Source organism: Stigmatopora nigra, chromosome 5 (genome assembly GCF_051989575.1).
Source record: "Stigmatopora nigra isolate UIUO_SnigA chromosome 5, RoL_Snig_1.1, whole genome shotgun sequence".
Lineage (NCBI taxonomy): Eukaryota > Metazoa > Chordata > Actinopteri > Syngnathiformes > Syngnathidae > Stigmatopora > Stigmatopora nigra.
In genome coordinates, this window is record NC_135512.1 from 10,730,001 (window position 1) to 10,757,402 (window position 27,402).

General features: G+C 37.7%; 2 protein-coding genes and 1 long non-coding RNA gene across 9 annotated transcripts in view; 2 read left to right on the forward strand and 1 right to left on the reverse strand.

The window, feature by feature from the left end:
* pde4cb (phosphodiesterase 4C, cAMP-specific b) overlaps positions 1-21,597 on the forward strand; it is a 53,707-nt gene extending 32,110 nt beyond the window's left edge. For 4 of the 5 annotated variants that reach the window (XM_077716641.1, XM_077716642.1, XM_077716644.1 and 1 more), the window contains 14 exons: positions 8,356-8,547; positions 9,914-9,950; positions 10,241-10,314; positions 10,392-10,441; positions 11,383-11,495; positions 13,228-13,321; positions 15,953-16,125; positions 16,205-16,303; positions 16,639-16,803; positions 16,923-17,022; positions 17,829-17,983; positions 18,194-18,316; positions 18,681-18,863; positions 19,725-21,597. In XM_077716641.1, the coding sequence (XP_077572767.1) occupies positions 8,356-8,547; positions 9,914-9,950; positions 10,241-10,314; positions 10,392-10,441; positions 11,383-11,495; positions 13,228-13,321; positions 15,953-16,125; positions 16,205-16,303; positions 16,639-16,803; positions 16,923-17,022; positions 17,829-17,983; positions 18,194-18,316; positions 18,681-18,863; positions 19,725-20,246 (2,080 nt within the window). In that variant the 3' untranslated portion in view covers positions 20,247-21,597. Of the gene's footprint in view, positions 1-8,355; positions 8,548-9,913; positions 9,951-10,240; positions 10,315-10,391; positions 10,442-11,382; positions 11,496-12,078; positions 12,407-13,227; positions 13,322-15,952; positions 16,126-16,204; positions 16,304-16,638; positions 16,804-16,922; positions 17,023-17,828; positions 17,984-18,193; positions 18,317-18,680; positions 18,864-19,724 lie in introns of those variants that run through there. The other variant, XM_077716645.1, reaches the window with a different exon arrangement.
* A 2,031-nt stretch (positions 21,598-23,628) lies between these two features.
* On the forward strand, positions 23,629-25,199 carry LOC144196845 (uncharacterized). Of its 3 annotated transcripts, none has more exons than XR_013326386.1 (5): positions 23,629-23,759; positions 24,545-24,592; positions 24,694-24,793; positions 24,862-24,903; positions 25,181-25,199. It is a non-coding gene; the product is annotated as an uncharacterized LOC144196845 (long non-coding RNA). The 3 variants fall into 3 exon arrangements; XR_013326388.1 differs by having other exon boundaries at positions 23,719-24,097; XR_013326387.1 differs by having other exon boundaries at positions 23,736-23,858.
* Positions 25,200-25,856: 657 nt separating this feature from the next.
* On the reverse strand, positions 25,857-26,908 carry LOC144196846 (peptidyl-prolyl cis-trans isomerase FKBP3-like). The gene is made up of 3 exons (XM_077717337.1): positions 26,786-26,908; positions 26,492-26,593; positions 25,857-25,967 (listed from the first exon to the last, which is right to left on the reverse strand). The coding sequence occupies exons 1-3, from the start codon at positions 26,885-26,887 to the stop codon at positions 25,911-25,913; spliced, it is 261 nt and encodes an 86-aa protein (XP_077573463.1). The 5' UTR covers positions 26,888-26,908; the 3' UTR covers positions 25,857-25,910.
* Between the last annotated feature and the right edge of the window lie 494 nt (positions 26,909-27,402).

Consider the following 27,402-nt stretch of genomic DNA (forward strand, 5'->3'; position numbering starts at 1 on the left):
TTCAATCAAACACTTGGTTGGAGAAAATTTAAAGGTTGAAAGGAATGTGTGAATAATGTGGTGTTAATTGTGCTCAATTTTAATTATTGCAAGCGTGTTTAACAAGGCCTTGTACCATGTGAAATTAGGTATCATAAAAATATTAATTACTTTAGCAAGCATGGTTTCAATATTGTATTTTACAGTTGCCAACAAATAGATGCGTCTTTGCCTTCCAGTTCATACAAGGTAGTATGACGTATGTTTACAATCGCTGCTTTCAATAAAAAGGCATTTAATTCTGTGTGGAGAAAATACGTTTAAATTAAATTCAGCCTGTATCGCTGATAAAAATGATAAAGACAAAGCTAATGTTCACTCATTGGCTTACATTGATGGATAAACCGCATGTGGATAATATCCGCTGACTTTAGTTGGCTCAGATGCGTTAAAAGTAAGACTCATTTCCACTGAAAATTGTGAGTTTTAAACTAAACTTATCCATGCTCATATTTTATTTGTTCATGAAAATGGAGCTTCATGTCGTTTTAGCCAGATCCACTTGAAAATTAATCCAATGTTCGTGTTTAACTGTTGTAAGTAAGGTATTTATTGACTAAAAGAACGTCATGCTCACAATATTTTTGCTGGACACCGCAGATATCAATTTTTAATTTTTTTTTTACCAAAGGTAATGAACAGTCACATGCAATAATTTGTGTGGGTATCCCATGTCTGCACACGCTGTGCTGTCTGTCAATGAGCTGTGACCTTTGGTGACATCTCAGCAGGTTAGCGAGCTCTTTGGGCCTCAGCCTGTGTCATCACACTGAGATATGACGCACAGCTCTCTGCTGAGGAGATTAGAGGTCATATTGTGACACATACCGAGCCATACAGTAACATTATGACCACTCGTTTCATCTAAAAATCAAATACAAAAGTTGTAGTCCAAGTTTAGTCACCTGACTGACGATGTAGTAGTTCATTCGCCGGACTTTGGTGTGGGCAGTGTGGGATTAATTCCGACTCAGTGACGGTGTGAAGGGTAGTCTGTCATTGTGTGTACACTACGACTGACTGGCAACCAGTTTAAGGTGTATTCTGACTTTTGTCAGGTGGGATAGGCTCCGGCACCCCGGCGGTGTGGAAAATGAATTAAATAATGAATATCAAATCGTACTAGATAACATTTTTGTGTATTTATTGATAATGTTACGATGCTATCAAAACAACTATACAGTAAAGCATTGTTCATTCATTTTGTTGTGGATTTGTCAAATGCTCAGAATTAAAATGACATCAACATTTGGATTTCTTTAAATTAATCAATGCATTTGAACAGAATTCATTAGTCGAGTGGTGCGCCTTCTACAGCTGGGGTCCTCAACCACCGGGATGGGGACCTGTATCGGTCCATCACTGTAGGGAAAATACGTAAACATTTATTCATGAATGCTTATGATGTATTTGAACCCAACTTAGTCATTATGATAGTAAGCTAATATAAATACGCACAGTATATGTTGCCTTCATTATGAGGCTTACTATAGAAGGATTTAAAAATGTTTGCATCTCCAGACAATTTTGGTTTTGTCAAGGGGTAGTAATAAAGATTGTGTAATGAATTATGCTGATTGAAACCACTTTTGGAATGAATACATTTCATAAGTAGGGCTACCATTGTAATATTCACTTAATGTTCAATGGTTTCCTACGTGCTAGGGCATTGTATACCAGTCATTATGTTATGGATAGTTGCTGTAATGCAACATGTTTTGTCAGAGCACCCAAATTTTCAATGATTCAGACATGATTCTAATTGACAAGTCATTGCCTTTGTGCAGCCAGTTGGACAGTACCCATTTGGACTGAACTTGCTGAGTTCCCGGCTCTAACTCTCTATGCTTGTTGATTGCTTTACTGACAGCAGCATATATTTTGCCAACAGCACTTTAGTTTAAATGCTTCTGCAATGAGACACCAGTTGGATGTAATGCAAAGGCATTTCAATCATCTTTTGTGTTCTACGTATTTGAACAAAAAGCAGCTAATGACCAGGATCAGGAAAATAGAAATTAGAGACAGGCTAGGTTCATTGCATTGTTGGTTGAGTATAGTTTGTAGACCACAGAAGTGAGAATGCAACTTAAACTTTTAAATGGGTACGTGTGAATGCACTTTCTAGTCGATTTGTGTGCGTTAGGTATATGAACGTTATATGTATATTTTTTTATCTAGGTCTACAATGTCTTGTGTGTCTGTGTCTGTCTTGCTACTGCAACCAAGAAATTTCCCAAATACTGGATAATAAAAAGTTCTAATCTATACATGCTGCATTCCTAATGCAGATCTGGTGAAGTAAAATGCTGCGCAGGAGGAGGCCAGGAAATAAACAATACTTGGATCAACAGAAGATGGCAAATTCTCGTAAAGTACTCGCTAAAACAACTTGTTTCCTATCAGACTTGGGTTTCTTATTGGCAAAATGAAGAGAAATAAAGAGGTGGCAACCACTTGAACCCTTGATCTCAGAAATTTGACGCGGATGCGCTAACCACTTTTCAACCAAAACCACGCATAGTTTGTGACTGGCAATTCGATACACTTTGGGCATATATCCGCACCCACTAGTTCTCAACTAAAAAAAATAAAGATGAGCAGTTCTGAAATGTTAAATAAGGAGAAAACTGTTTTTTTAAATGGGCTTTGTGTATGGAAGCAATTACAATAGCCTTTCTCATGACTGTATTGAGCAACAAAACTGGAATACTTCATCTTAGTGTGTGAATAAAAAAGGAAACAATGTAAAAATAGCAATAGAGACAATATGAAAAATATAAAAAAGAGTGATAAATCAAGTCAACAACTGTTACATAATTCCAAGCAGCTTCATTAACTAGTAAAATTGTCTCCCTTCTTTTTTTAAGGTATTTTAAATAAAGCGGTCACAAAATTAGTGGGCAGGATATATGGAATAGTCTTCATTCATTACAGGGTTATCAGTTTGAAAAGAATAACAGATCAGATAATGGAAAAGGCTTTAAAGAAAACAGACTCAATGTGTTTTTGTCACATCTGTCCCACTGTGAGGTTGAGGACTGGCTGCTCTTTACTTGTCTTTAGCTAATTATAGAGAGAAGTGGCACAATCGTGACTCTCTGTCGGACGCAATCGCTGTATACCGAAAGGCGCCAATTAGTCCTATATGAACCTGATTAGAGCAAAGTGCAGCATGGCCTGTTAGCGGTCCAGGTAGAGTCCTTGCTTGTATCTGTGTGTGTCTCAGTGTGTGTGTGACTTTGGTCTGGACTAGCCTTCCCAGTTTGGGTGTCAAAGTGATGTCAGGCTCTTTGATTTTTGGATCGATGGCGGAGCCAAAACTCAGCCTCGATCACCGGGTGGGTAATCACTGCACTGTGTGTGTGTGTATGTTTTTTTTGTGTGGTTCTGGCCAAGTATGTGACTCTCCGTTCCAGCTTCTAATGATGTTAATACTGATCAGTCACTGTATTGAATTCTACGCTACTAGACTGAGAGACTTAGTAATCGCTCCCCATAGACTTTATGATCAATTTCTACATGGAATCAACCTGCGAGGTAGTCAAGAAAAATCCATTTTGATTATAGATAAATGGTCAGACTGCAAAAAATGAGGTGCAATTTCACTGCCAAATTATTTTCAGGGTCGGCTATCATTGTGTGAATTCTAAGGGAATCTGGAACTTGCACTGTCTTTATAAACGTCACGAACAAGGAATGGCCCAATTGCTCTGCCAATACGCCATCATTAGAGATGGGGAGCTTTGCGTTTGTATCAAAAGATTTTTCATGTCAGGTTGTTTCTATTATATCTTCTTCTTCTACAGTATGTAGTCTATAAAAATACCAGTGAAAGGATGCTTATCATCAAATTGCTTCTCCTCACATATCCGATTACAATGATTAAGTATGGCACAATCAATGTTGGGATTAGTTACTTAAAAGATATATAATATATTATAGATTACAAATGACTCTGGGTGGCCCGGTGGAACGAGTGGTTAGCACGTTGGTTTCACAGCTCAGGGGTCCTGGGTTCGAATCCAGGTCAAATCCACCTGTGTGGAGTTTTGCATGTTCTCCCGGGACTTTGTGGGTTTCCTCTGGGTATTCCAGTTTCCTCCCTCATTCCAATGTTGTACATGCAGACTAAAAAAGTAATATTATACACATTTCATACACTTGTGCATTTTAGCCTTGAAATCTGCTCAAATGTACTAATTTGCATTATAATCCAGTTTTTGTTTGTACGGCATTTTTTGGCATTATAACGAATGATAGAAATTTATATTATTGATGATTTTTGGAAGTTTTCTTTTTGTGCCTCTTAGACTTTGGACAGTAACCCAATATTCTAATACCTTGTGGGGATCTCAACTCAAAAGGAAGCGAGTAGTTTTAAAGCTTTAAACAGGAAGAATTGGACCTTTATATTTACTGTATAGGTGTATATATAATAAGTAGACCTAATGACATGCCTTGAACGTGATCACGTCCTCGCCACAGCTATTTTTAGACCTGTAGCTGCTCGGAGATCAGATGTTGACGTTGGATGAGCTTTGAGCCCTTGCTGTTTGAACAGTGGTCCACTGTGGTCGATCTGGCGGATGAGGGGGGCAACAAGGCTCTCTAGCTTGAAGTAGGCATCAGAGTGTATTGTAGCATTTCTGTAACATATGAAAAGACACATTACGAGTATTTTTCTAACCAATTTTGCCACCAGTTGTGCTGATTAGGGTTGCAGTTGAGTTGAATTTTTTTCAATCTAACTTTAGGCTGGCTATACCCAGCTGAAGTTGCCAGTCAATTGCAGGGCATACAACTATCAACAATGATCACATTCACTCAACGTTTAGACCACCAACATTATTTCACTGTTGCTAATCAATGAGTATCAATGAGAGAATGCATGCAGAAGAGTCTAATGAAGAAAAATTAAGATTTAAAAAGGCAGAGAGACATATACACTCATTCATAAGAGCCACATATGGCTCCCAAGCCATAGGTTCCCTACCCCTGGTTTAGACGCTTCAATGATAGTGACATGCACGTTTTGGGAATGTGAAAGTGCCAGGATAAAAGATATTTAAGCATGGGGGAGTGTAATATGACACATTTATAAAGGAGCATTTTTATTCTATATCAGGGAATAGTGAAATATATTTTGTTAATTCATATGATGAGACTTGACTATGTAAAGGCAGCAGAGGGCGTCAATGGCTTTCTTGCATTGATGCTTGGCTCACTGGATGGTTCAATATTAGAAAATAAAGTGGCATTATCTGTAGGTTTACTCTGCCTACCTCAACACAGTAAGAGAAATTATCAGTTAAACATGGGAACATTATACGAATAATGCTTTTCCCCCTTGCTAATTTTGGATAAAATGTACTTTTTTTTCACCAATGCAAAGAAAACAAATCCTACTGAATGTACAATACACAGTCTTTAACAGCTGTCATGCTAACACACTCCAGGCAGCCTTCTCTCATCTGTTTTGCATCTCTCCTCCTCACCTCTTGCCTCCTTCCTGGTGTGATGTGTGATCCCTCCCAGGCAATTCCCACGCTGCGAGAAATGAAAACAGGAGGTAGCGTGTGTTTAGATATGTGTGGGTTGACCTTTGACACCGGTCCCGTATTATTCCGAATCAAATAACATCTGTATCGCTCTATAGTATGCACAAGAGAATCTTTTTTAAATCCCCTCAGCCCCGGTTCCCATGAGTACAATACACACACACACTCACGTAATAGTTGTCATTTTCCATTCTGACATTCTGACTTTTAACATAGTTGCACGGACTCCATGACTGATTGAAGGTCTCTCTAGGATTAGTTAGTCATTGAGTTCTCAAAAGTCCACTGGGAGTTTGAGCTATTGCTAGTAAAGTAAATTAAACATTAAAAATCTGTATTTAGTTGGCGGAATTCGGGAAAGATTAGTTTCATTTCAATGGAAAGTAGTGAGGTTCAATTTTTATTACGTACAATTAGATTACAAAAGAAACCATTATATTTAACAAACCTAAATTTAGTCAATATTAGCATTAGTGGGCATAGTTATGGAATAATAAAAAATAACAATAAATAGTGTTTTTCTGTATTAGGTATCAGAAATAATCAGAGGAGTAAAAAAAAGTACATTCTTGTAGTTATCATTGTATTTGTTTTATATTTCCTACTTTTTGGGAGTTATCAGTGAAATACAATAAGTGAATGTAGATTTTTTTTTACTGTGCACTAATTTGATAATTGAGTTAATCTAGATCTAAATAAGAAAATGTCAATAAAAAAATCATACTTAAATCTCAAATGCAAATCTTGCAACTGGTTTTCAATGCAGAACTGAGGGAAGGCCTAGAAACGAACACACTGCACATCCTGGGAACAAAAGCCGAGGTTAGGATGTGGGTGTGTGAGAAAAGTTAACAAGAACCAATTTAAAAAGCCAAAAGGGGGGCTGTCATTTGCGTCAGAACTGGAAAACAATGCTTGAGGTAGAAGACCACCAAGGTCAACCTGTTATGTATGCAATGGAAGTGACTGAGCAAGACGCTAGCCTGTCTGTTTTTTTTCCTCACGTGCTCAGTTTTTTTCCTTTACAGTTTGTTTTAAATTTATGAATGTCAGCATAAAAACAACTGTCTGATATTTGAGAATGGTATTTTTTAATCATGTAAAAATCCCATCTAAGTTAGTCTTGATCTTGCACACTCACAAAAAGTTGTAATTACAGATCAATTTGCATTAATCAACTCATCTGGTCCACCAATCTTTTGGGGTTTGCTTAAGGGTGCTTTTATTTTATTTTAATGAAACATGCGGTAAGCAGGATTGTGGATTTGTAAATAAAATAGTTGTAGTATATCATATCTGTCAATAGGAGGCGCCATCTCGTTTATTTGAACACCAAGCAGGCAGAACTGAACCTTAACCTATATTTTCTGACAAACATGGGCTTTTTGTGCTAAAAATTGCATTTCATCCATTCATTCATTTTCTGAACCGCTTATACTCACAAGGGGGTGCTTGAGCCTATCCCAGCTGACTTGGGGCACGAGGCGGGGGAAACCCTGAATTGCTCTTATTAAGAATGCACATAAAATGTATTCATGCATTCACCACAAATTGATATGGCAAACATTCCTCTCAAATGAATTAGCGAAGGGTTTTTTTTGTATTTTTTTTATTCTACATACGTAAGTTCTCTCACAGCTCCTTCAGTTCCCCAGGCGTATCTATTTATAGTTTTTGACGTCATTGGCCTCCTCTGATGAAGCCTCGTCACGGCCAGTTTCACTGAGCCAGGCAAGGGTGGGGAGGGAAATGGCTAGGTTAGGTAGAGGGTATCATCATTGAGGTAAGTGCTGCCAAAACTCCACCCACAATGGGGCTACGTCACACCAATCAGGTACGAGATGGTGCTCTGCGTAGTTGTGGATGGATACAGCCTTCCCGGAGCCCCCGTCCTCTCCAGTTTTCCCAGATGTGAATTGAGCTGGTTCATTCAGCATCACTTGCATAATGGCAACCCTCCATTTATCAGCCACTGCTATAAGTGGAGCAAGGTACAGGTTGGGCTAAAAATAGACACTAGGAACCTTCACTTGCTTTGTCAGAGCATTGCTTTCTATTGTTACCAGCAGGAGAGCATGCTGAAAAATGCATTCATTTTCTACCAAATACAACAGTAAGGGTTATTTATTCCTGAATGTGCTGTTATCGCATTGCATTTGCAAGACATGTAAAAAAAATTAGGTCATCTGAACAGAAGTGTTGGTGCAAAGGTTTTTTTTTTTAATGTTATACACTTTGGTGAGGGTTGCATAGTTTACAAAGATACAGTTTTTAAAGGTGGTGACCAGGTATTTACAATGTGGAGGGTGCAGCGAGGTTATGTGGGTAAAGAGTGCAACTTGCGTAACGCGCTTCACGTCAGTGTTGATGTCATATTGATGTAATGAGGTAGCGAGAAGAAAAGGTGTGCGTGTGATGGCTTTCTGAAAAGCAACTTGTCTCAACATCTAAAAGATCCTCACATAGTTTTCTAGTTCAAGAATTTGTTTCATGCTTCCTACTGAGCCTGGATGTGAAAATATTTTTCACAAAATATAGGGAGTTTTTTGTATTTAACTAGGCTATTTCAATTTGAACAATCCATAGTAACAGTGCTTTATTTATTGCTATGTAGCATTAACTCATATGTGTCCCCTTAATCGAGCTCAACCACAATTCTTTAGTATCAATACACTTTTGCTCGTCTATATTCTCGGTAGAATAAACAGAAACACTGAAATGAATTCGGCATCTTTCTTTGTGATTTTTCTTTTAGTTTCGATGTGGAAAATGGCCTGTCGGTGGGTCGCAGTCCTCTGGACGTCCAGACCAGTCCAAGTTCTGGCCTGGTCCTACAATCCAATGTCCCCCACAGTCAGCGCCGCGAGTCCTTCCTCTACCGCTCCGACTCGGACTACGATGTCTCTCCAAAAACCATGTCACGAAACTCCTCCACAGCCAGTGACTTGTAAGTTTTTTTGTTTATGTTTATGGTGCTATAATTCCCCCTTTTATTACAAACAAAAAATGAACACCCCATCTGGTGCTCAGTCATCAATATATATAATATATATGTATGTCAATCATTTTTTTTCGAAGGGAAGAGGGTTTGAAGCAATGGGAAGTCAGTTGGCTACCTCGGTGAGACAAATTGATACGATTGGTTTGATGAATTACACCCACTGCACCTAAATGCCTCGCCATATACAAGATATTGGAATGTCCCAGCATGTATTTGGCAGTGTTGAAATGGCACATAGTTGTGAATTTCAGCTAATTCCTTGTTTTTAAATTAAGGGTGAGGCAAATATGGGTTGTATTGAACTTAAATGTTCCAGTTATATAAATGATTTGCTTCACTTGTGCTAACCGTCATCACGATGACGGAGATGTTTGTTTGTAACTAACAAATTAGTCATTAGCTTATTAGGTAGTAAGCATTGTTCGGATTGGATGATAATAGCATGATTTTTTTTTCTCTTTGCCTTGATATGTGCTCTTAAAAACATTTTGTCATTGTAAATTTAGTTTGAAATTGTGTGTTCAATGCAAAACATTTAGGTGCAACATTCATTTTCACACACATTTCACATAAATGAAAATTCTCCACACATGAAGAAAAATACACGTGCTTATATAGATATCGGTGTGTATATATTTTTGCAAACAAAATGGCCTTTAATGTTTTTTTTATCATTATTTTGCACTGGTTTTGTAGGACTCAAAACTTTATTTTGCCCACAAACTTTTTTGGGCTTGATCATGATCTCTCATATCACATCGGCAGACATTTATTTCATATCGACGTGTTTGCTGAAGTAGGATATACAGTCTGGATTGATGTGATTTCCCCCTGTTACCGTGAATACACACTCATGCTATGACTAAAACACAATTTCAAACTTTGGAAACATGCCTTAATGCATGAAAATCATCAAATTCCTTGCACATTAATAAAAAACAATCTTCTAGAACCAATACTAACAAACTATAAAAGACTAAATGAAGAATACTTTTATATAGCACATTTGTTTAGCTGTTTTTTACCATGCCTTAAGAGTTGAAGATATTTAATAATAATATTAATGAACATATTCATATTTGTCTATTGAACATATACTATATGTAAATTTGTAAGATGTGGCCTCATTTCTAAGAGCTTTACATCAGCTCACATTCAGCCTATCACGCATATATACAATGATGGATGCACAAAAATATAACTTGTTTAAAGATACCTAACAACTGGTTCTCACACTTAAACTCAAAGTCAAAAGAAACAGCTCACAATAGTCAAATGCCATCTTACAAGCCTATATTTGAATGTGTTGCAGGCATGGAGAAGACATGATTGTTACTCCGTTTGCGCAGGTTGGTAATAATTCCAAACACATGCACAAACACATGGATGATCTGAGCTACAGAGATTAAAAACCACACAGAACTGCTTTTTACACTTCAGCATGTTTTGTAGTTTGATTGCAATTAAAACCAAATGCTCTTTTGTTTTTAATTCTAATCTTTTTACTTCACTGGAGCTTTAGTTATGACATGGTGTTGACAATCAAACCCAAAATGATGTGATAAAAAAAAATCCATTCTTAATAAATACTGTTTTATCATCATTACTGCATCTTGATTCCATCTATTGATGTTTTCAGATTCTTGCCAGTCTGCGCACAGTGAGAAGTAATTTTGCAGTTCTTACTCATTTGCAAGATCGTGTTGGAAACAAGTAAGAGCAAGCTAAAAGCCTAAATGTCATGTTTTTTAGGTTTTCTACCTAATCTTCCTAATTCTTGCTTGTTATAGGTGGCCACCAAGCAGTAACCAGCCACCCCTGTGTAAGCCATGTCACACAGGTCAGTGCTAGTGCTACAACTTTAAAAGGCTAATGATTTATGTGCTTTCATACTGTAATTAGGCTAAGTTAGAACTTTATTTCATCACGTATTCCGGAAATTTCTTTGATTGCAGTAGCAAGACAGATGCAAGACACACAAGACATTGTAGAACTAGGTAAAAAAACTGGAGCTACAATCAAATATTTTTAAAAATATAAATAACTGAAAAACATAATTCTATACTCTTTCATGCAACAAACATGTTGAGAAGACATTTCTTTGAATTGAAAAGTTCCATATTTTCTCGGGCTTAAAATAACTTTAAACTTTAAAATAACTTTAAACTTAAACGGGCTTAAAATAACTTTAAATAATTTTTCGTAGATTGGTTGGGCTTGCGTCTTATACTCAGGTTGGATTTATAAACAATGGTGTTAAAATTATTCAACCTTCACCGCTATAGTTCTAGCAAGGCTGACATTTTTTTCTTTTATCTTATTCATAAACAGACCAAATGCATGCGTAGTAAAATTAAATATAATCTTAAATGTTTTCATTTGATCTGATTAGTCTGTTTTTTATTTATTTTTTTATTTTTAAGCATGCAGTGAGGGTCTAATAATTTTGAAGAGATTTGTATTTTTTTTTATTCCCCTATTGGTAGATATAAGAAATTGTTCAGAAGTCAAGATCATAATGAAGACTTTTTTTTTAAAGGATTTTTGGTGTTTAAGCCATAGTTATCGGAATAATTATGAATCCATTTGAACTATATGGGGCTGTTGTTTTAACAGATGTGTTTAAGCTTGTTGTTTTATTTCTTGTTTTCAATACTTTAATGTATCAGTTGATAATTATCCCATTTTTACTATTCTATAGCCATCTTCCAACAGTAAAACAATTAGAAAGCACTAATGTAGGATGTTTCACTAATCTAGAATCTGTGTTGGTCCTTTTAGAGGAGCCTTATCAGAAACTGGCAGTGGAGACTCTTGAAGAGCTGGACTGGTGTCTGGACCAGTTAGAGACACTACAGACAAGACACTCTGTCAGCGAGATGGCATCTAATAAGGTAAGAATATGCTGGTTTTTGTGGCGAGATTCAGAGAAATTATTGTTTGGGGAATATAAATGTGGAGACTATCAAATAAAAATAGTTCTAATTCTAATGTATGGCCACCTTGGTTTGTCTGTTTTAGATAAAAAACAAAAGCTATGTATGAAAAGATGCATTTTAAGAAGTGCATTGATAATAAAAATCAAAATGACAAAGATTGAATAGTGTAACATGTTTACATTTCAAACAGCAACTGCTCAACCATGTTATTCAAGTTACATTTGTGGAAGTGTCATTCTGACATTTGTCTGATGTTTTGTGCTGCTTTTTTTTTACACATACGTCCTTCAGTCAGACTTAAAGTAGAACCCGTGCGTATGTTTGCATGTATGCCAACACTGAAAGAGTTAACCCCGTTCCTAATAGCTTCTTTCCTCCTCTGTTTCTGAGTTGGCGAGTCAGCTCGCGCTTTCCTGCCCAGCCTCTGAAGGATCCCAATCTGATTGGGTAGAGGGGTGTGCATACGCTTTGTAGGCGAAGGGAGGGGCTTCCATTCCTCACTCGGCTTCTCCCATTGACAGTTTTTGAAAGTACTTGAATGGGCGACATCAGTCGCACCTATTCTCCCCTTTTAGCGCGTATTATTATTTCCATTTCTATTCTTCTGCACCCCCGAGCCCGCTCTTTCTCTGAAAACCCACCCAACCTCTGCATCACCATCAGGATTGGGGAAATTTACGTTACTGGGTTTTTTTTTTTTTTTGCAACTGCTGTGCTGGGAGTAGTTGTGGGCTGCTGCAACTGAGCAAACAATGAATTTGTCTGCCCATTGAATTGGATTATAAACAGAAAAATATCAACATGCATGATGGAATGGCATGCCTGTGTTGGTTCTTGGGGGTTGTGTGTGCCAGAAACTCAGACAGGTGAGCATGCATTGGTTTACATGTTTATTATAATTTGTATAATAATTAGTGTAGAGTTTGCAGTGGGCTGTATGGCAAATTGCCATAAACAGATGAAGAGGGAGAGAGAGCTTTATATTATATTGAAAATGTTGCTTTGTTTTGTTAGCATGGGACATTTTTACCAAATATACAGGGGTGAAAACAGTAGTCAACTCAAGAATGACATGACAGAGAGAGTGAGATGCGAATGAAGTAAACTAGATAAATTGCTATGGAATTGTCATCTATGCAAATGTGTGTCTGCATCTATGGCACACATAGTTACCCTTGCACCAAGATAGTTTTCTCAGTTATTAAGATATCCTCCCTCTTGGTCCACGTACCACGTGCCGGCGATGTTACATAACCGCTAATGCTGTTGTACCACCTTAATGTTGGATGCCTAGATTTTGGGGAGAAATGAGATATAACATCCTCCCTGTGGGGTGCGTTCAGATTCTGCATAGTTAAGTGTGTCCCCTGGATGGACATAATAATGATCTTGTATTTTATTTACTAACATAATAAACACTATTACACTTAAGGCGTGTTCCGTGAGGGGTCGCCATAGTGAATCCATTTTTCCATATCACACACCCTTCTCCTTTGTGTCATCCTTCCGTGCAACTAACATATTAAACAACCAATTAAAACGTCGTTTGTGATTGACCTTTGCTATGTTATTAGGTAGTAGTGGTGTTTGCTTATTATTTAATTGTATAAACTATAGTTGCTGTATATATTGATTGACATAGTATTGCACTGACCAACTTATTGTTTTTTTTTTTGTGTTCACACAGTTTAAGAGAATGCTAAACCGAGAACTGACTCAACTGTCAGAGACCAGTCGCTCAGGAAATCAAGTGTCAGAGTTCATCGCCAATACCTTCCTCGGTGAGTTTTTTTTTTTTTTTTTAATTTATAAGCCAAACATGCAAAATAACCACATCCAAAAATTGGACTTCACAACCGATTAAAACAATGATTGAAAACAATGAAATATGACATACAAATGGTGCTGTCCAATGAAAACTAAGTACCGTTACAAGCAAAAGTCACCACTTGCCGTTTTATAAAGATTCTGTTACATCATATATCACATATCACATATTCTTTAGACTATAAGTCACACATTTTTTACAGTTTAGCTAGAGGTGCAACTTAGATTCTGGATTATCATATATGTGGAATTATTGAAGGGAATTGCCAATCATGTCTGTTCCTAGTAATCAAAGCAGCATATCATTTAAGGAGACACTCTCAACAAACAAAAATGATCAAAAATGACTGGTCATTACCTCAAATGTCATGCACAGTCGCAGTGTCATCACAAAACTTAAATGATCATATAATAAAGAAAACTGAGATCTGGTATATGATATAGAAAAGAATACAAAATGAGTGATAATCGGGATAAATTGTTCTCAACTTTTGTCACTCTGGGACATCCATTCACATTGATGCAGCTTTAACTCATTTTTATACTACTAAGTGGGATAGAAAATATATACTACTGTTAAAATGTTGCCTCAAATACACATGCACAATAGGTTCATTTGGAATTATTCATTGATGTGATAAAATAAATACAAGTAAGTACAACTCTTTGGTCAGATTTCTGACTTTAAAGTCAGTGGTTGTTATAGTTTATTTTGTTCCGACGCTTTAAAGACCACAACCACCACCAAAATTGGCATACTGGTCATTTTTAAAGGGCTTAACTGAGAGTTATTTGTTGTCGTTCTATTTTAAGACTTTGGAACAAATTAATAGAATTTACTCTAAAAAATGCTGCTCTATTTCCAAAAAAATCCAACTTACGAGTTTTGTAAATCGAGATGTCACTGTACAGTGCGCTTTAGTATTGTGCTGCTTACTGAAGGTGGGAATCAAGATTATTCTTTTACGTCAACGTGTTGTGTCTGCCAGCAGAAAATGGGGTGTCATTGGATTGGACTATTACATTTTCTTCAATACTAGTGAATTTTAAGATTCTACATTCAGATCGGTCAGAAAAAATGAACACCAAAAGGAGGGCAACTCTTATTGTTTCTAGAGGAGAGGATTGCTTCTCAAGTGAACATAAAGAATGAACATTTTTCATATCCTAAAATAAGGGGGTGTGGTGACAGACAGCATTCCCGGACACATTGTGTGGCGTTGTCATAGCAACAGGGTGCAATATTATTAGAGGGCATGTTGCATCAATAGAGGAGAGAATCAGTCCACATCAGCCTCGCCAGCGGGATGGCAGTTAAAGACAAATAAGCTGTCTGTCACGCAATGTTTTGATATGGGCGCCTCGACTTCAAGCCTGGCTCTGTTCGGAGATGACCACCATGGTTTCCGCTGTGAGAAAAAGAAGGCACTATGAGAGAGGTGAGTGGGGCCACACATCGCCTTGTGTGATTCCAGCACTCCTCTCTGTGCTGCCTTATGATGTCTTGTGTGTTTCTAGGCTCAGATACGGATGTTATTACGTAGTAGGGAAAGCCATCCTTTGTAAATACTCTGGAGTTTGCGTACGTCGACGTGATCTGAAGCTCGTATGATTTTACGACTCTAAATTGGCACGGAATGAAGAAAGATGAGTCACTAAGAGCAAGCGTGCCATCGTTGTATCGACATATCTTGATGGGGTGGTCATAATGATGCTTTCTTTTTTGTTATTGCTGCATTTTTGCATGACAAGCTCTACTTGAAATTGACTGACTGAATAGGGTACAATGTAATGGTTGAAAACACTGATTTAAATCTGGTTTTTGGGTTGTCTATATTGCATTTGGTCATGTTTTCATGATTAATCTAATATTTTGAGATTGTCTTGATGGGGTTGGAAGATTTTGGTTTGTGGAAAAGGCCAATGAGGAACACATTGCTATGTCAAATATACGGTGTGACCCACATTTGAGGTGTGGCATCAGAAATAGTATTTGACAGGTATATGCCCTCATTGGAAGAAGTATAAGATCACTGTTCTGATACATAACAACAATTCACTACATATGATACTTTGTGGGTGGCCAAGTTACTGACATCAGACTTTGCAATTATTTTTCTCTCTTTTAACATGTATGTCAATTATGCATAAAGCAAACTCAGTAAATTATAGAATTAACTATATAATTCTCTCTCCCATCAATTCATTTAGTAAACAGATGCAAATATCAGTATATTTATCATTTAAATTGTTTGAAAAAAGATTTCTGCTATAAACAGAAAGGGCTCGTGATTCATTTTCTGGTTTAGTCAGTCATTCGTTCATTTTCTGAACTGCTTATCCTCACAAGGGTCATGCAGGTGAAAATTTAGAATCAAAGGGCGGCTTATATGTGAGAAATTGTCAAATTCAACGATTTTAAGGCAATTTTATGCAAGAAAATACGGTACTTGTGTACCGCCATGAGATTCCAAAAATTTGCATTTTTACATATGCAAAGGAGGCACAGAACTGTCGGTATAATTTTTACAGTACAGTAATATTTTGTGATGACTATTCTATAATGCATTCTGTTTTAATTGCAGAAAAACAACATGATGTGGAGATCTTGTCTCCACCGCCTAAGGAGAAGGAGAAGAAGAAGAGACCTATGTCTCAGATCAGTGGCGTAAAAAAAGTCACACAGAGCCCCAGCCTTGTAACTACCTGCATCCCTCGTTTTGGAGTCACCACTCCACAGGAAAACCTACTCGCCAACGTACGTCTATAAAGACAAACAAGTACTTCAGACAAAACAAAAAGAATGTATTAATAACATGCATGTTTCACTTCCTCAGGAGATAGAGGACCTTAATCGTTGGGGTCTGGATGTATTCAAGATAGCAGAGCACTCTGGAAACCGCCCTCTGACGGTCATCATGTTTTCCATTTTTCAGGTAGGGACACCACTAAACTAAACACACCAAAGTTTTGGGCTAAGTATGAAAATAGAAAGAATTTAGAGGTACCCTGAACCCCTATTTATCATGGGAAATATGTTCCTGACCTGATCATAATGAGCAAAAATCTGGGATTCATAGACATTATATTAAAAAAAAACAAGAACAAAAAAACACATTTTGAAAATAAGCCGCTAAAGGAAATTAGCATAGTTTTTTTTTTAATAATTAAAGCCTGAAACAACTGTTTTTTTTCCCCCCAAACACAATATTTTTTGTAATTCCCTTCAACTTGTCAATATTGTCACCATAAACTCTTTGAATCCCTCCAGGAACGAGATCTACTCAAGACATTTAGGATCCCCATCAACACCTTCATCACCTTCATGGTGACTTTAGAGGACCATTACCGTGCTGATGTAGCTTATCACAACAACATCCATGCAGCAGATGTTGTGCAATCTACACATGTCCTCCTGTCTACACCTGCTCTAGAGGTGAACTAACAGTTTGGTCATATGTCAATCAAATGCGAGTCATACTTAAAAGTCTAAAAAATCTAGTGTGACTAAGTCCTTTTGAATTGAATGTCTTCTTTTCTTCCACTTATTTGCAGGCTGTATTTACAGATCTAGAAATCATGGCTGTTTTGTTTGCCAGTGCCATTCATGATGTGGACCACCCTGGTGTTACAAACCAGTTCCTTATCAACACAAGTAGGTTCCTAAGCTCTTTTTGCATAATTAATTTAAGCAACATGAATTCGATTTGAAAAAGAACATGTACAATAATACCTCATTTACCGCGCTTAATAGGTTCCAAGACCTGCCACAATAGGTGAATAACCGCCATGTAGGGGCAGTGTGACATTATGTTGTCTATTTTAGATTTTTCTGGAATTTTAAAACTCCGTAGTAGTATTATTTAATATGAGCAGGTTCCTAAGCTCTTTTTGCATAATTAGTTTCAGAAACATGATATAGATTTTTTTTAAATGTACAGTAATACCTCATTTATCGCGCTTAATAGGTTCCAAGACCTGCCGCAATAGGTGAATAAACACCATGTAGGGACAGTGTGACACTATGGGGTCTATTTTAGATTTTTTTTCTGGAATTTTATAAATCTGTAGTAGTATTTAACTTCTCAATTCAACACTACAGCCTGGTGGCTAGTAAACTAATTTCCAATCGTGAATTGCCTTTTCTCCCCCATTTCATGTTGGTATGCTTGTCCATAGACTATAAACTTTTCATAAATCTTTGGATCAAAACTGCGATGACCACCGTGTTGGTTTTCACTGCCAATGGACGATATTCTAACCATGGTGCAAGATCTTTGTTAAAAGTCTCTCAAGAAAATGAGCTGATCACAAAGTAGACCTTTATTTTATTCTATTGTCAATCAGAGGGGGATTTTTTGGTTTAAAAATGTACTATTTTTGATGAGAGGCTGGAACTTTGTTGAGTAAATCTCTTAGTTGCCTTCTGTATTTGAAGAGGTGACCCATTTCCTTTTACAGGTTCCGAGTTGGCATTAATGTATAATGATGCCTCAGTGCTAGAGAACCATCACCTTGCTGTGGGATTCAAACTCCTTCAAGGTGACAACTGTGACATTTTCCAGAACCTCAGCAAGAAACAGCGAGATTCCCTCCGCAAGATGGTGATCGACATGGTGAGATACGTCGTAACCCCTTTTATTTTAATATATATATATATTTTTAACAATATTCAATCAATGGTCAATACATTCCTTGTCTTGCTTGAGGGCACTTTAACAGTAGCCACCAAGCAGCCTTTTCACGATAATTGATGTAGGAAATATATTCAGCTGTCTTTCCTAGTGAATATGTTTGTAATTTATCACCTCTGATATTGTCATCAGGTGCTGGCCACAGATATGTCCAAACATATGAACTTTTTGGCAGACATGAAGACGATGGTGGAGACCAAGAAAGTGACCAGTTTAGGAGTTTTGCTGCTTGACAACTATTCTGACAGAATCCAGGTTAGGGCGCCCTCTTTTGACATGATTGCAGTTGTTAGTTGAACGGGGATATTTCTCAGTAAATGGCATGATTTAATTTAAAAAAAAGTTACCAACCAGAACATTAACAAATACTTCATGTATGCATTATGTCCCATGTCATCCAGTTTATTCAAATTAATGTTATTGTCAGATGATTGCGCTAAAAATACAGTTTGCCTAAACTTTTTTTTAAATTTGTGGCGTTTTCCATCAAAAGCTGAAAGTTCAAGTGAACTTGCTTGACTTAAAATGTGATGTTTTGTTCACTTGAGGCCATAAAAAAAATCCTATGAATTCACAACTTAATAAGTGCTTTTGAATATACTGTACATTTCTCCTTCAGGTTCTTCAGAATATGGTTCACTGTGCCGATCTGAGCAACCCAACCAAGCCTTTGGAACTTTACCGCCAGTGGACGGACCGCATTATGGTGGAATTCTTCACACAGGGGGACAGGGAACGTGATAAAGGCATGGAAATCAGTCCCATGTGTGACAAACACAACGCCTCAATTGAAAAGAGCCAGGTAACACCCATTGCTACATGCTTTGAGATGGAGATGGAGATTGTATGTTTTTTTTTCTCCAGGCCTGTGTGGGTTTCCTCTGGGAACTCCATTTTTTCCCCACACACAAATCCTAGGCTGGTTGAACACTCTAAATTGGCCCTAGGTATGAGCACGAATGTGAATTTTTGCTCATCTCCTTGTGCCCTGTGATTGGCTGGCACCCAATTCATTGTGTCCCCCACTTAGTGCCCATAGTTTGCTGGGATAGGCTCCAGCAACCTCTGCGACCCTTGTGAGGATAAGCAATGCAGAAACTGAATGTTTGGCTGGGAATAGTAGCGGAAAGTCTGAAAATATAATGTATATGTTGGGTGGGTATAATAATCTACTTCTCATTTCTGAACCGCTCTATTCTCATCAAGGTCGCGGGGGTGCTGGAGCCTATCCCAGCTGTCTCTGGGCCTGAGGCGGGGGACACCCTGAATCAGTGGCCAACCAATCGCAGGGCACGAGTAGACGGACAACCATGCACACTCACACCCATAGCTAGGGGGCAATTTAGAGTCTCCAAACCAGAGTACCCGTAGAAAGCCTACGGAGGCCTGAGGAGAAAATGCAAACTCCCCCCCCCCCAGATGGACCAACCTGGATTTGAACCCAGGAGCCCAGAATTGTGAGGCAGATGCGCTAATCACTATACTACATACTAATTTGAATAACTGATATGTTTAACACCTTTTTAGCCTGAGTTTCAACAAGAACAAAAAATCCCTCCAAATTGTGTTTTTTTTAATCATATGGAAAATATTTCCCTTGCAGAATAAATCTCATTTTGTGTGTCAGTTGTCAAGGCTGACATTTGTCATGTCTCTCTTATAGGTGGGCTTCATTGACTACATTGTTCACCCTCTATGGGAGACGTGGGCAGATTTGGTCCACCCCGATGCTCAGGACATCCTCGACACACTGGAAGACAACAGAGAATGGTACCAGAGCATGATCCCACGTAGCCCCTCGCCTTCTAGTCCTGACGAGCCCCACACCGAATTCAGACCAGGAGGTAGTTTGGGCGGGGCTAATCCGTCAACAGGAGTAAGCGGGGACAAGTTCCAGTTTGAACTGACACTGGAAGAAGAAGAGGAGGATGAGGAGGACGAGGAGGAGGAATTAGAGTCGGACCTGGAGAGTCCGCTGGAGGACGACCCCCAATTGGGGACGGAGCGACACCAGGACTCGTCCTCTCCCTCGATGTCTCCGGACGCCCGCGGCAGGTACCGCCCTCCCTCAGACAATCTGACGTTGCAGTGCCCCCATCCCCACAGGACGACAAGTTCACCAAGCCACAAAGGACCCGATGAGGAGCATGGTGAGAGCGCCCCCTGCCTGCACGAGGGCTCATAACAACCAGCACAACCTGCCCTGCCTAAGAGACACAGACAGTAACCCTGAGAGGAAGGCAGGGTAGGCCTTTTTACCAATCTACCTACCAATAAAGTCTGTAAAGTCACCACAGTCCCTTTACACTGGAGACGGTCTCTCTGTAGACAGAGGGGTGATCCCCCCTCTTTTTTTATTTCATATTTATATATTCATTGGCCTCTCTTTGGTTGCTTTATGTTTATTTCCCACCCTGCTTTGGGAGGTTCACTTGGCTGGGGAAAATACTGTAGAGTAACTCTCTCCCATGAGAAAAAAAAGTACTAAAAGCAATGTCTTCCTCTAAACCAGGGTGGGCAAACAATTCCGCCAAGGGCTTTTTTTTTTTGGTCCAAACCCCCTTTAAGAGGACAATCTGGTGTCTTACAAGTGCAGAAAACCTCATTTGGCGAAAATGGGTCTATGAGGCGAGTAAATAAGAGTTGCAATGGTATGACAGGGCTTTGAGAATTATTTTTTGCACCATTTTCAAATTTCAATCTGAATCGCAATCTAACCTTTTTGGGTGGAAGAAATTTGAGGTCATATTTGAGAGGATTGATGGACCTACGCCTCTCAGGTTATGAAGAGAAAGCACCCATTGAATGTAGCAAGGATGTTCATATCCCAAAACAAAGTCATTCCTTATTTCAATTTACCTCTTAGCATTACATTCACTGGGATAACCAGTTGAAACCCTTTAAATTAGGAACATCAAGCAATCAATCTTTTTTGGGAAACCAGCGTGTAGCACCACAGATTGAGGACTGAAGAGAGGACACCACCTGTAGCCTGAACTTTATTTGTATTATTCTTGAACATGAGATTAATTTATGTTGTTCAAAGATGTTATGACATATGTCATATAGTCCATTTGCTGTTCTTGTCTTGATGTTGTTCAATTTGTATTTTGATTTTGTCAGGGTGCCTCCAAGTCCACAAGTAGCACTTTACCAGTTCTTCCCCCCCTCTGCTCTCTTATGTGTCCCAAAAAAAAAGGGCTTTAGCCGAAGTAGGCCTGCGTGCGCATCGTAGAATTAAGTACAAGTTATATAAAGACAGGTGGGAAAATTTAAATCCTCTTGATTGGAATTTTAATATGGATGCATTCTACCTCAATTTATGTGGAAACAATAGAATCTGGCACCAAAATAAAAAGAAAGAAATTTCCATTTGTTGGCAAACGTGAGAACCAAAAGTGTTGTCATGAGCTCATTTGTCTTAAATTTGATGAAAATACACAATTCAAATATTTGGTGAAAAACTCAGAAAAAATAATTTTGCTGACTAGGAAAAGAAGTTTGTGTTTTGCAAGAAATTGTCATTTGGGGTGGGGGGGGGGGGGGGGGTTAGTGAATGAAAAGCAATACATATTTGAAAGATTGAAATGTTCCATTTTCAACCCATTCTTGCAAATTCATAAATAAACAAATGGAAAACTGTTGAATTCAAACAAAACTAATGAAGCACATTTTTATGCTATTCTACCAAAACATTTCTTCTCTTCCTCTAAGTGGATTCGAATTTTCTCACTTTCGTCACTTGGATTAGCGCGTTTCCGCCTTCACCTGTTAAGTCATGATAATCATAACCACAGTGCCTGGTTTGTAATGAAGCATCAAGTCACCGCTGTTGTTTTATCATTTCTTTCCATCCTTTGTCAGCACTGCAAATCAAAAGGGTTTCACATTTAAAAAAAAAAGGGGGAGCGGTTACTCACCAGTCCTTTTTAATTGAACACAAACCCGTAATTGATTTTCCTTTCACTTAGAAAAGATGGGACCAAAGTTCATGAAACAGACCTCAAACTGAAATGAATGTTGTTATATTACTATTTCAATAAATTTGGGCTCTTTATGACTTAACCCAGACATTGTGGGAAGGTGGTTTTGATCACTACGAGAAAGAACACCAGTCAATTGAATCTTTAGAAAGTCAAATACCTTACTGTAATAAATGTGCGCCATTATTTTATTTTATTTTTTAAACACCTGCCAGCCTACAATGCTATATTTTTTACACTACATCTTGGGATTGGATTGATTGTATCCAAGTCATTGACTTAGTAGTGATAGTTTTTACCAATGATGACTGTATTTAAAAACAAATTAGTTTTTTGTGTGCAATTTAGAAGCAGTGCTCCTCCCACCTTTCTAATCTAAAACTGAGACTTAAAATATGTAGTTTTAGGACTGTCTATGTGTGTCCATGCTGTACGTTGTGGCCAGCAGTGATATTGTGAATGGGGGCAAGAAATTAACCAGTGTTCAATTTTCAACACATTTTACTGCACTTCTTGTTCAGGAATTGGTAGGAAACACTCGTTTCAAAGCATTCCAAGAACACAGAGTATGATCATGTTGTAGTCGGTCAGCTTTTTATTGATCATGGAACGTACGCCCTTAGATGTTTAAGGACCAAAGTGCTGTTTTTGACATGCTGAAATCAACAAAAAAAGAGAAATGACTTGACCACTTCTGTTTACTCACAGTTGCAAAATGAGTGCACCAGGAGAAATTAAGCACTTGAGTTTAATAAGCAGGCTTTCAACTAGTCAAATCAGCAAAAATGTTAACAGGTTCAATTCTGCATTGCGGTTCTTGACATGTCCAAGAGAAGTGCCAAAAAAGCATTCAAATGTGTATGTGTGTTATTGCTCACTTTTTGTGTTAAAAACTTGCTGTCCTCATGTTAGTAATGTTGCTCAGCCTTGTTGTCGTACAAACTTCTCAAATGCTATTTATTCTTATTCCTACTTGTATTGAGGGAAACTTCAAACAAAATAGGATGGGAAGAACTTCTAAATGTAGTCATATGTTGAGCCGAAAGATCAAATGTACAACTGATCTGACACTCATTTCTGTCGGAGACAAATTTCTCATTTTAAACCAAATGATTTTCAGGACTTTAACAGAGTTTGGGGGAGAAACTGCTAATAAACTACATGGAACTTAATGACTGTCTTTATGATTTATATTTCTCCAATGGGCTTGAAGCCTGCATGTTTTTTTTCCGGGTTCCTCCCACATTTCAAAGACATGCACCCTCAATGATTTCTTTTGTCTGACAAATGTGGCTTACTTGCGTCTAAATATGGTAAATTAACACAACAATATATTTGCTTGAGCAGCTCTGGTTCATCACTATAAAGTGATGATTTATCCCTATGCCCTTTTTATGCTATAGGGCCTGCAGAACTAATTATGAGTTATTGTACTATACAATACAAAGAATCATTCTTTGTGTTCCAAATTTTAGACTTTTTAATGGAGTCAGGTGGCCTGGATTAAAGGTGAGTTGATGTAAAATACTAAGGTAAAATTGCTGTACTAACACATAACTGTATTAAGACCATAAAAATCACGACTTCAATGTGGTGGGACAATATGGGCGTGGTTACGCCGATTGCCAACGCAGCTGCTCTTAATTCAGCACATGCGCAGTGCCTCGTCTTCTCCAACAGTCATTTCCGTACTGACTGCCAACGAGTACGTCGAGGTAAGTCGTCGTAGAGCAATTTACTGGCATAAATTCATTCTTATCTCCCTACAGGAAGATCTTTTAGGAATCGATTGAGCCAAAAACGCCAACAAATCGGTTAGTTTAATGCTCGCTTGAACACACCGTCGACAATTGAAGTTGTCTCCTTTCCCCCACTGGCTGTGTTGCGCATGTAGTCACATGCTATCTTAGCATTAGCGTCGCGTTATCTCCATTATTGAGTCATGCAGAAAGACTTAATTTAATCAAACAAAGCCGAGACATCAACGCAGTTTGCTGGGGAAAGGCTGACTCTAAAATGACATCCAGTGGCACGACTTCGTTCCTGTTGTGTTGTAAGTTATGATAGTTTTCACTGCAAGTGAAAAGCTCCTTTCCAATTTGTATTTTTTTTTTTGTCTTCACACAAAAATGTTAGCCTAACTTTCTCCTAACAATTAACGTAAGTAAGTCTGTATATTTAATCGCCTAATGACATCCAGTGGCACAACTTCGTTCCTGTTGTGTTGTAAGTAATGATAGTTTTCACTGCAAGTGAAACGCTCGTTTCCAATTTGTAATGGTTCTGTTTTCACTAAAAAATCATTTATACAAAAATTGTTAACCCAACTTTACCCTAGCAGTAAATGTCGGTCTGTATCTTTAATCGCCTTATCTGGTAAATAGCAGAGTGCTCACTAACTCAGTTTCATTCTTTATCTTGTTTGTTAATTACTTGCAAGATTTGTTTTTCCTGTAATAATTGTTTGACAACTCCTAAATTAAACTTTTCCCTGTTTTAGGTGCAGCTCTTGCTACGTGCCCACAAGACAGACACCAGACAGATCTAGGTAAAACTAGTTCCATAAAAAAGAAACGCCACGCCTTTCTGTTGGATCTGTATATGTGCTAACTTTTGCTTTTTTTTTTTTTTTTTGCATGCATTCATCAGGCCCATGTCCAGACACTGGAGGACCAAGTGATCTTCCCAAGTTGCCCTCGCTGCATCATATAGTGTCTCTCTCTGGAGAATGTTGGCTGTCTTCTGAGAGGTAAGTTTATTGTAGAGTTAAAACATTTCATTGAATGCAAGTTGTGATTTATTTCTCCTCCCTCCTAGGTAAAGTCCAGAGTTTTCTGGCTCATGTTGGAAAAGTGAGAGGTAAGAGCTTTTTTATTTTTTTTTCTTCATTTAATTTTGGCACAAAAAGAGATTTGAGAAGCATTTAACTTTTTTAAAACACTTGGAGAAAAAAAGACCCCAAGACCCTAATGGTCTTTTTTTTTCCTTTATTTTTTTTCTGTTTTTATTTATTAAGTGTTTTTTTTCATTTGTAATAAATTTTATTTACTAAGTTTCTTTTTTTATAAAAAAAAAAATATTTACTATGTTTTTAATAAATTTTATAAGTGTTATTTCTGTCTTATTTTTTCTGCAGGTGGAGAAAAGACTGACTAATAATCAATATTTCTATGTTATTTCTTCAGTGTGCAACAGGTGAATTGTTTTCCTGTTAATAAAGAAATAATTTCACATGTGATTTGCATTTTTTTCTCCATAAATGTGAAGCAAAAATTCAACTTTTGAAAACATTTATTTTTCCACAAATAAAAGGGCTTTCACATAGGTGATTGTTCTTCATCTTGAGTGGAATTCTGTAAAGAAGTGTTTTCTATTTGGAAGTTCCTTTCTTCCCATTCCTCTGTCAGCAGAAGTGCTTCTCACTGCAAAAGAAAATAAATAAAAATTTATTAGACAAATATCTGTGGCTTAGTTTTCTTTTTACCTGATGCAGAGGCTCAGAAATAAGGGCCTCTGGTCAGTGTATTTCTGTCTTCCAACACAGCAAAATCAAATGAAAGTGATCAAGCTCCTGCTGATTAGTTCATTTAATTTAGATGTGGTGTGAGATAGAGAATACTTACTGAACAGGGACCCTCAAGGACCAGAGATGGAGACCCCTGCTCTATGACGACAAGTACCAGTGAGGGGGCGTTGAAGTCAAAGACTGGTTCGCCCTTCTGTAGTGTTGATTTGGGTGAACCCTGAAAAGAAGAAAGGCATAAAATGAGTAGGTTAATTACATATTAGATGAAAATAATAAAATAACCAAATAACATTTAGATCCTACCTCATCTGCAACTTCTGCCTTGATTTCTTTGGTCTTCTCAATTTTTTCCGGCTTGCATCTGCTTTGTGTAAACCATCTCCGTGGCTTTAAACCTCTACAAAACATCAGTGTGATAGTTATTTCATTGTGGATGTTTTTCAGTGAATCATTTCAAATCCATTAATTAAAAAAATAAATATCCCAAAAGTCGTCATTGCTTGTTTTTCTCTACTTAAACTGATGAAAAATGGTTATTTTGCCTTATGCTTAAACTTAAGTCAAAAATGACCCCTGGGCTATTGTTGAACTAATGTCTCACGTAGGCTTTGTCAAAACCACATTTAAAATAAAAAATAAACAGGTCCAAGCCTACGATAAACGTATATTCATTCTAAAAGTTTACCGTTTATTCCTTAAATTTCCACTGGTGGCACTTGTGTGGGTGCGAGTTATAACCACACGGGTGTCTTGATAATAAAAATCAACACTAAAGTAGTTAGTATGTTTTCATTCTAAATTTAAATGTAGCATAATTTAAAATAAAAAAGCTAATTGAGCAAAGCCTCGAATACTAAAGACTGATATTTAATGATAAAACGGACAGAGAAAATAGAAACTAGTATTTAAAATATGACTCACTTTGCTGACAAACATTTCGTTATGGCGTCGATGAGCTGCTCTTTTTTTAGTCGTTTTGGCCACATTCAAGATGCTTCCCAGCAGTCTGTGCTCGTTGAGGAACTGAAACACAAAATAGAATGATGACTTATTAAAAATAAAGAGCTATAGGTAACGCAATGCAGCCAAATTGTTTGCAAACATTTTGATGTCTGCATCCACGTGGGGCTACATGACGCTAACGACACACGCTCCCGTCAAAGAGCACTCTTAAAATGAGAATTTGGGCTCAGAAATCCCCAAATGACAACTTACCGAATGCGCTGCATTGTTATGTAAGAACTTTATCAGGTATTTCTTCGGTAAATTGTCACTTCTGAGCTGTGCAGTCCACTGCCTCACCGACTGCTGCCTCATCCGCCATTTTGAAGGCTGACGTCAGCCAGTTGAACTCTGACCTCGGTCATGCGCATTAAAAACAGACACGAAAAAAGACATTGTTTTCAGAATACTAACGTGTATTAGAATAATACGTGTTACTATGAAAATAATATATATTTTTTGCGTCTATTTGTTTTCACATCTACGCCTTCAGTATTGCTACCTCTAAATCAATCCAACTATTTTATGGCTATAAATCCTTTACTCCAGCTACAGCTGAGACACGTAAAAAGCATAATGACCTCATACAATTGAAATATTATTAAGAAATATAGCCACAATTTACTCACTTAAAAGCCGTCTTATTTGTACACAAAATCCAGCTTGGTGACACCCTAAAATTTAGGGAGTCACCCAGTGGTGTCAAACATAAGGCCCGCGGGCCGGATCCGGCCCGTCTGGTGGTTTGGTACGGCCCGGGGAAGAAAACTGCATTGTATAAAAAAAATATGAATTTTCTTTTAAAAAATGTAGTTCTTGTATTATCCACT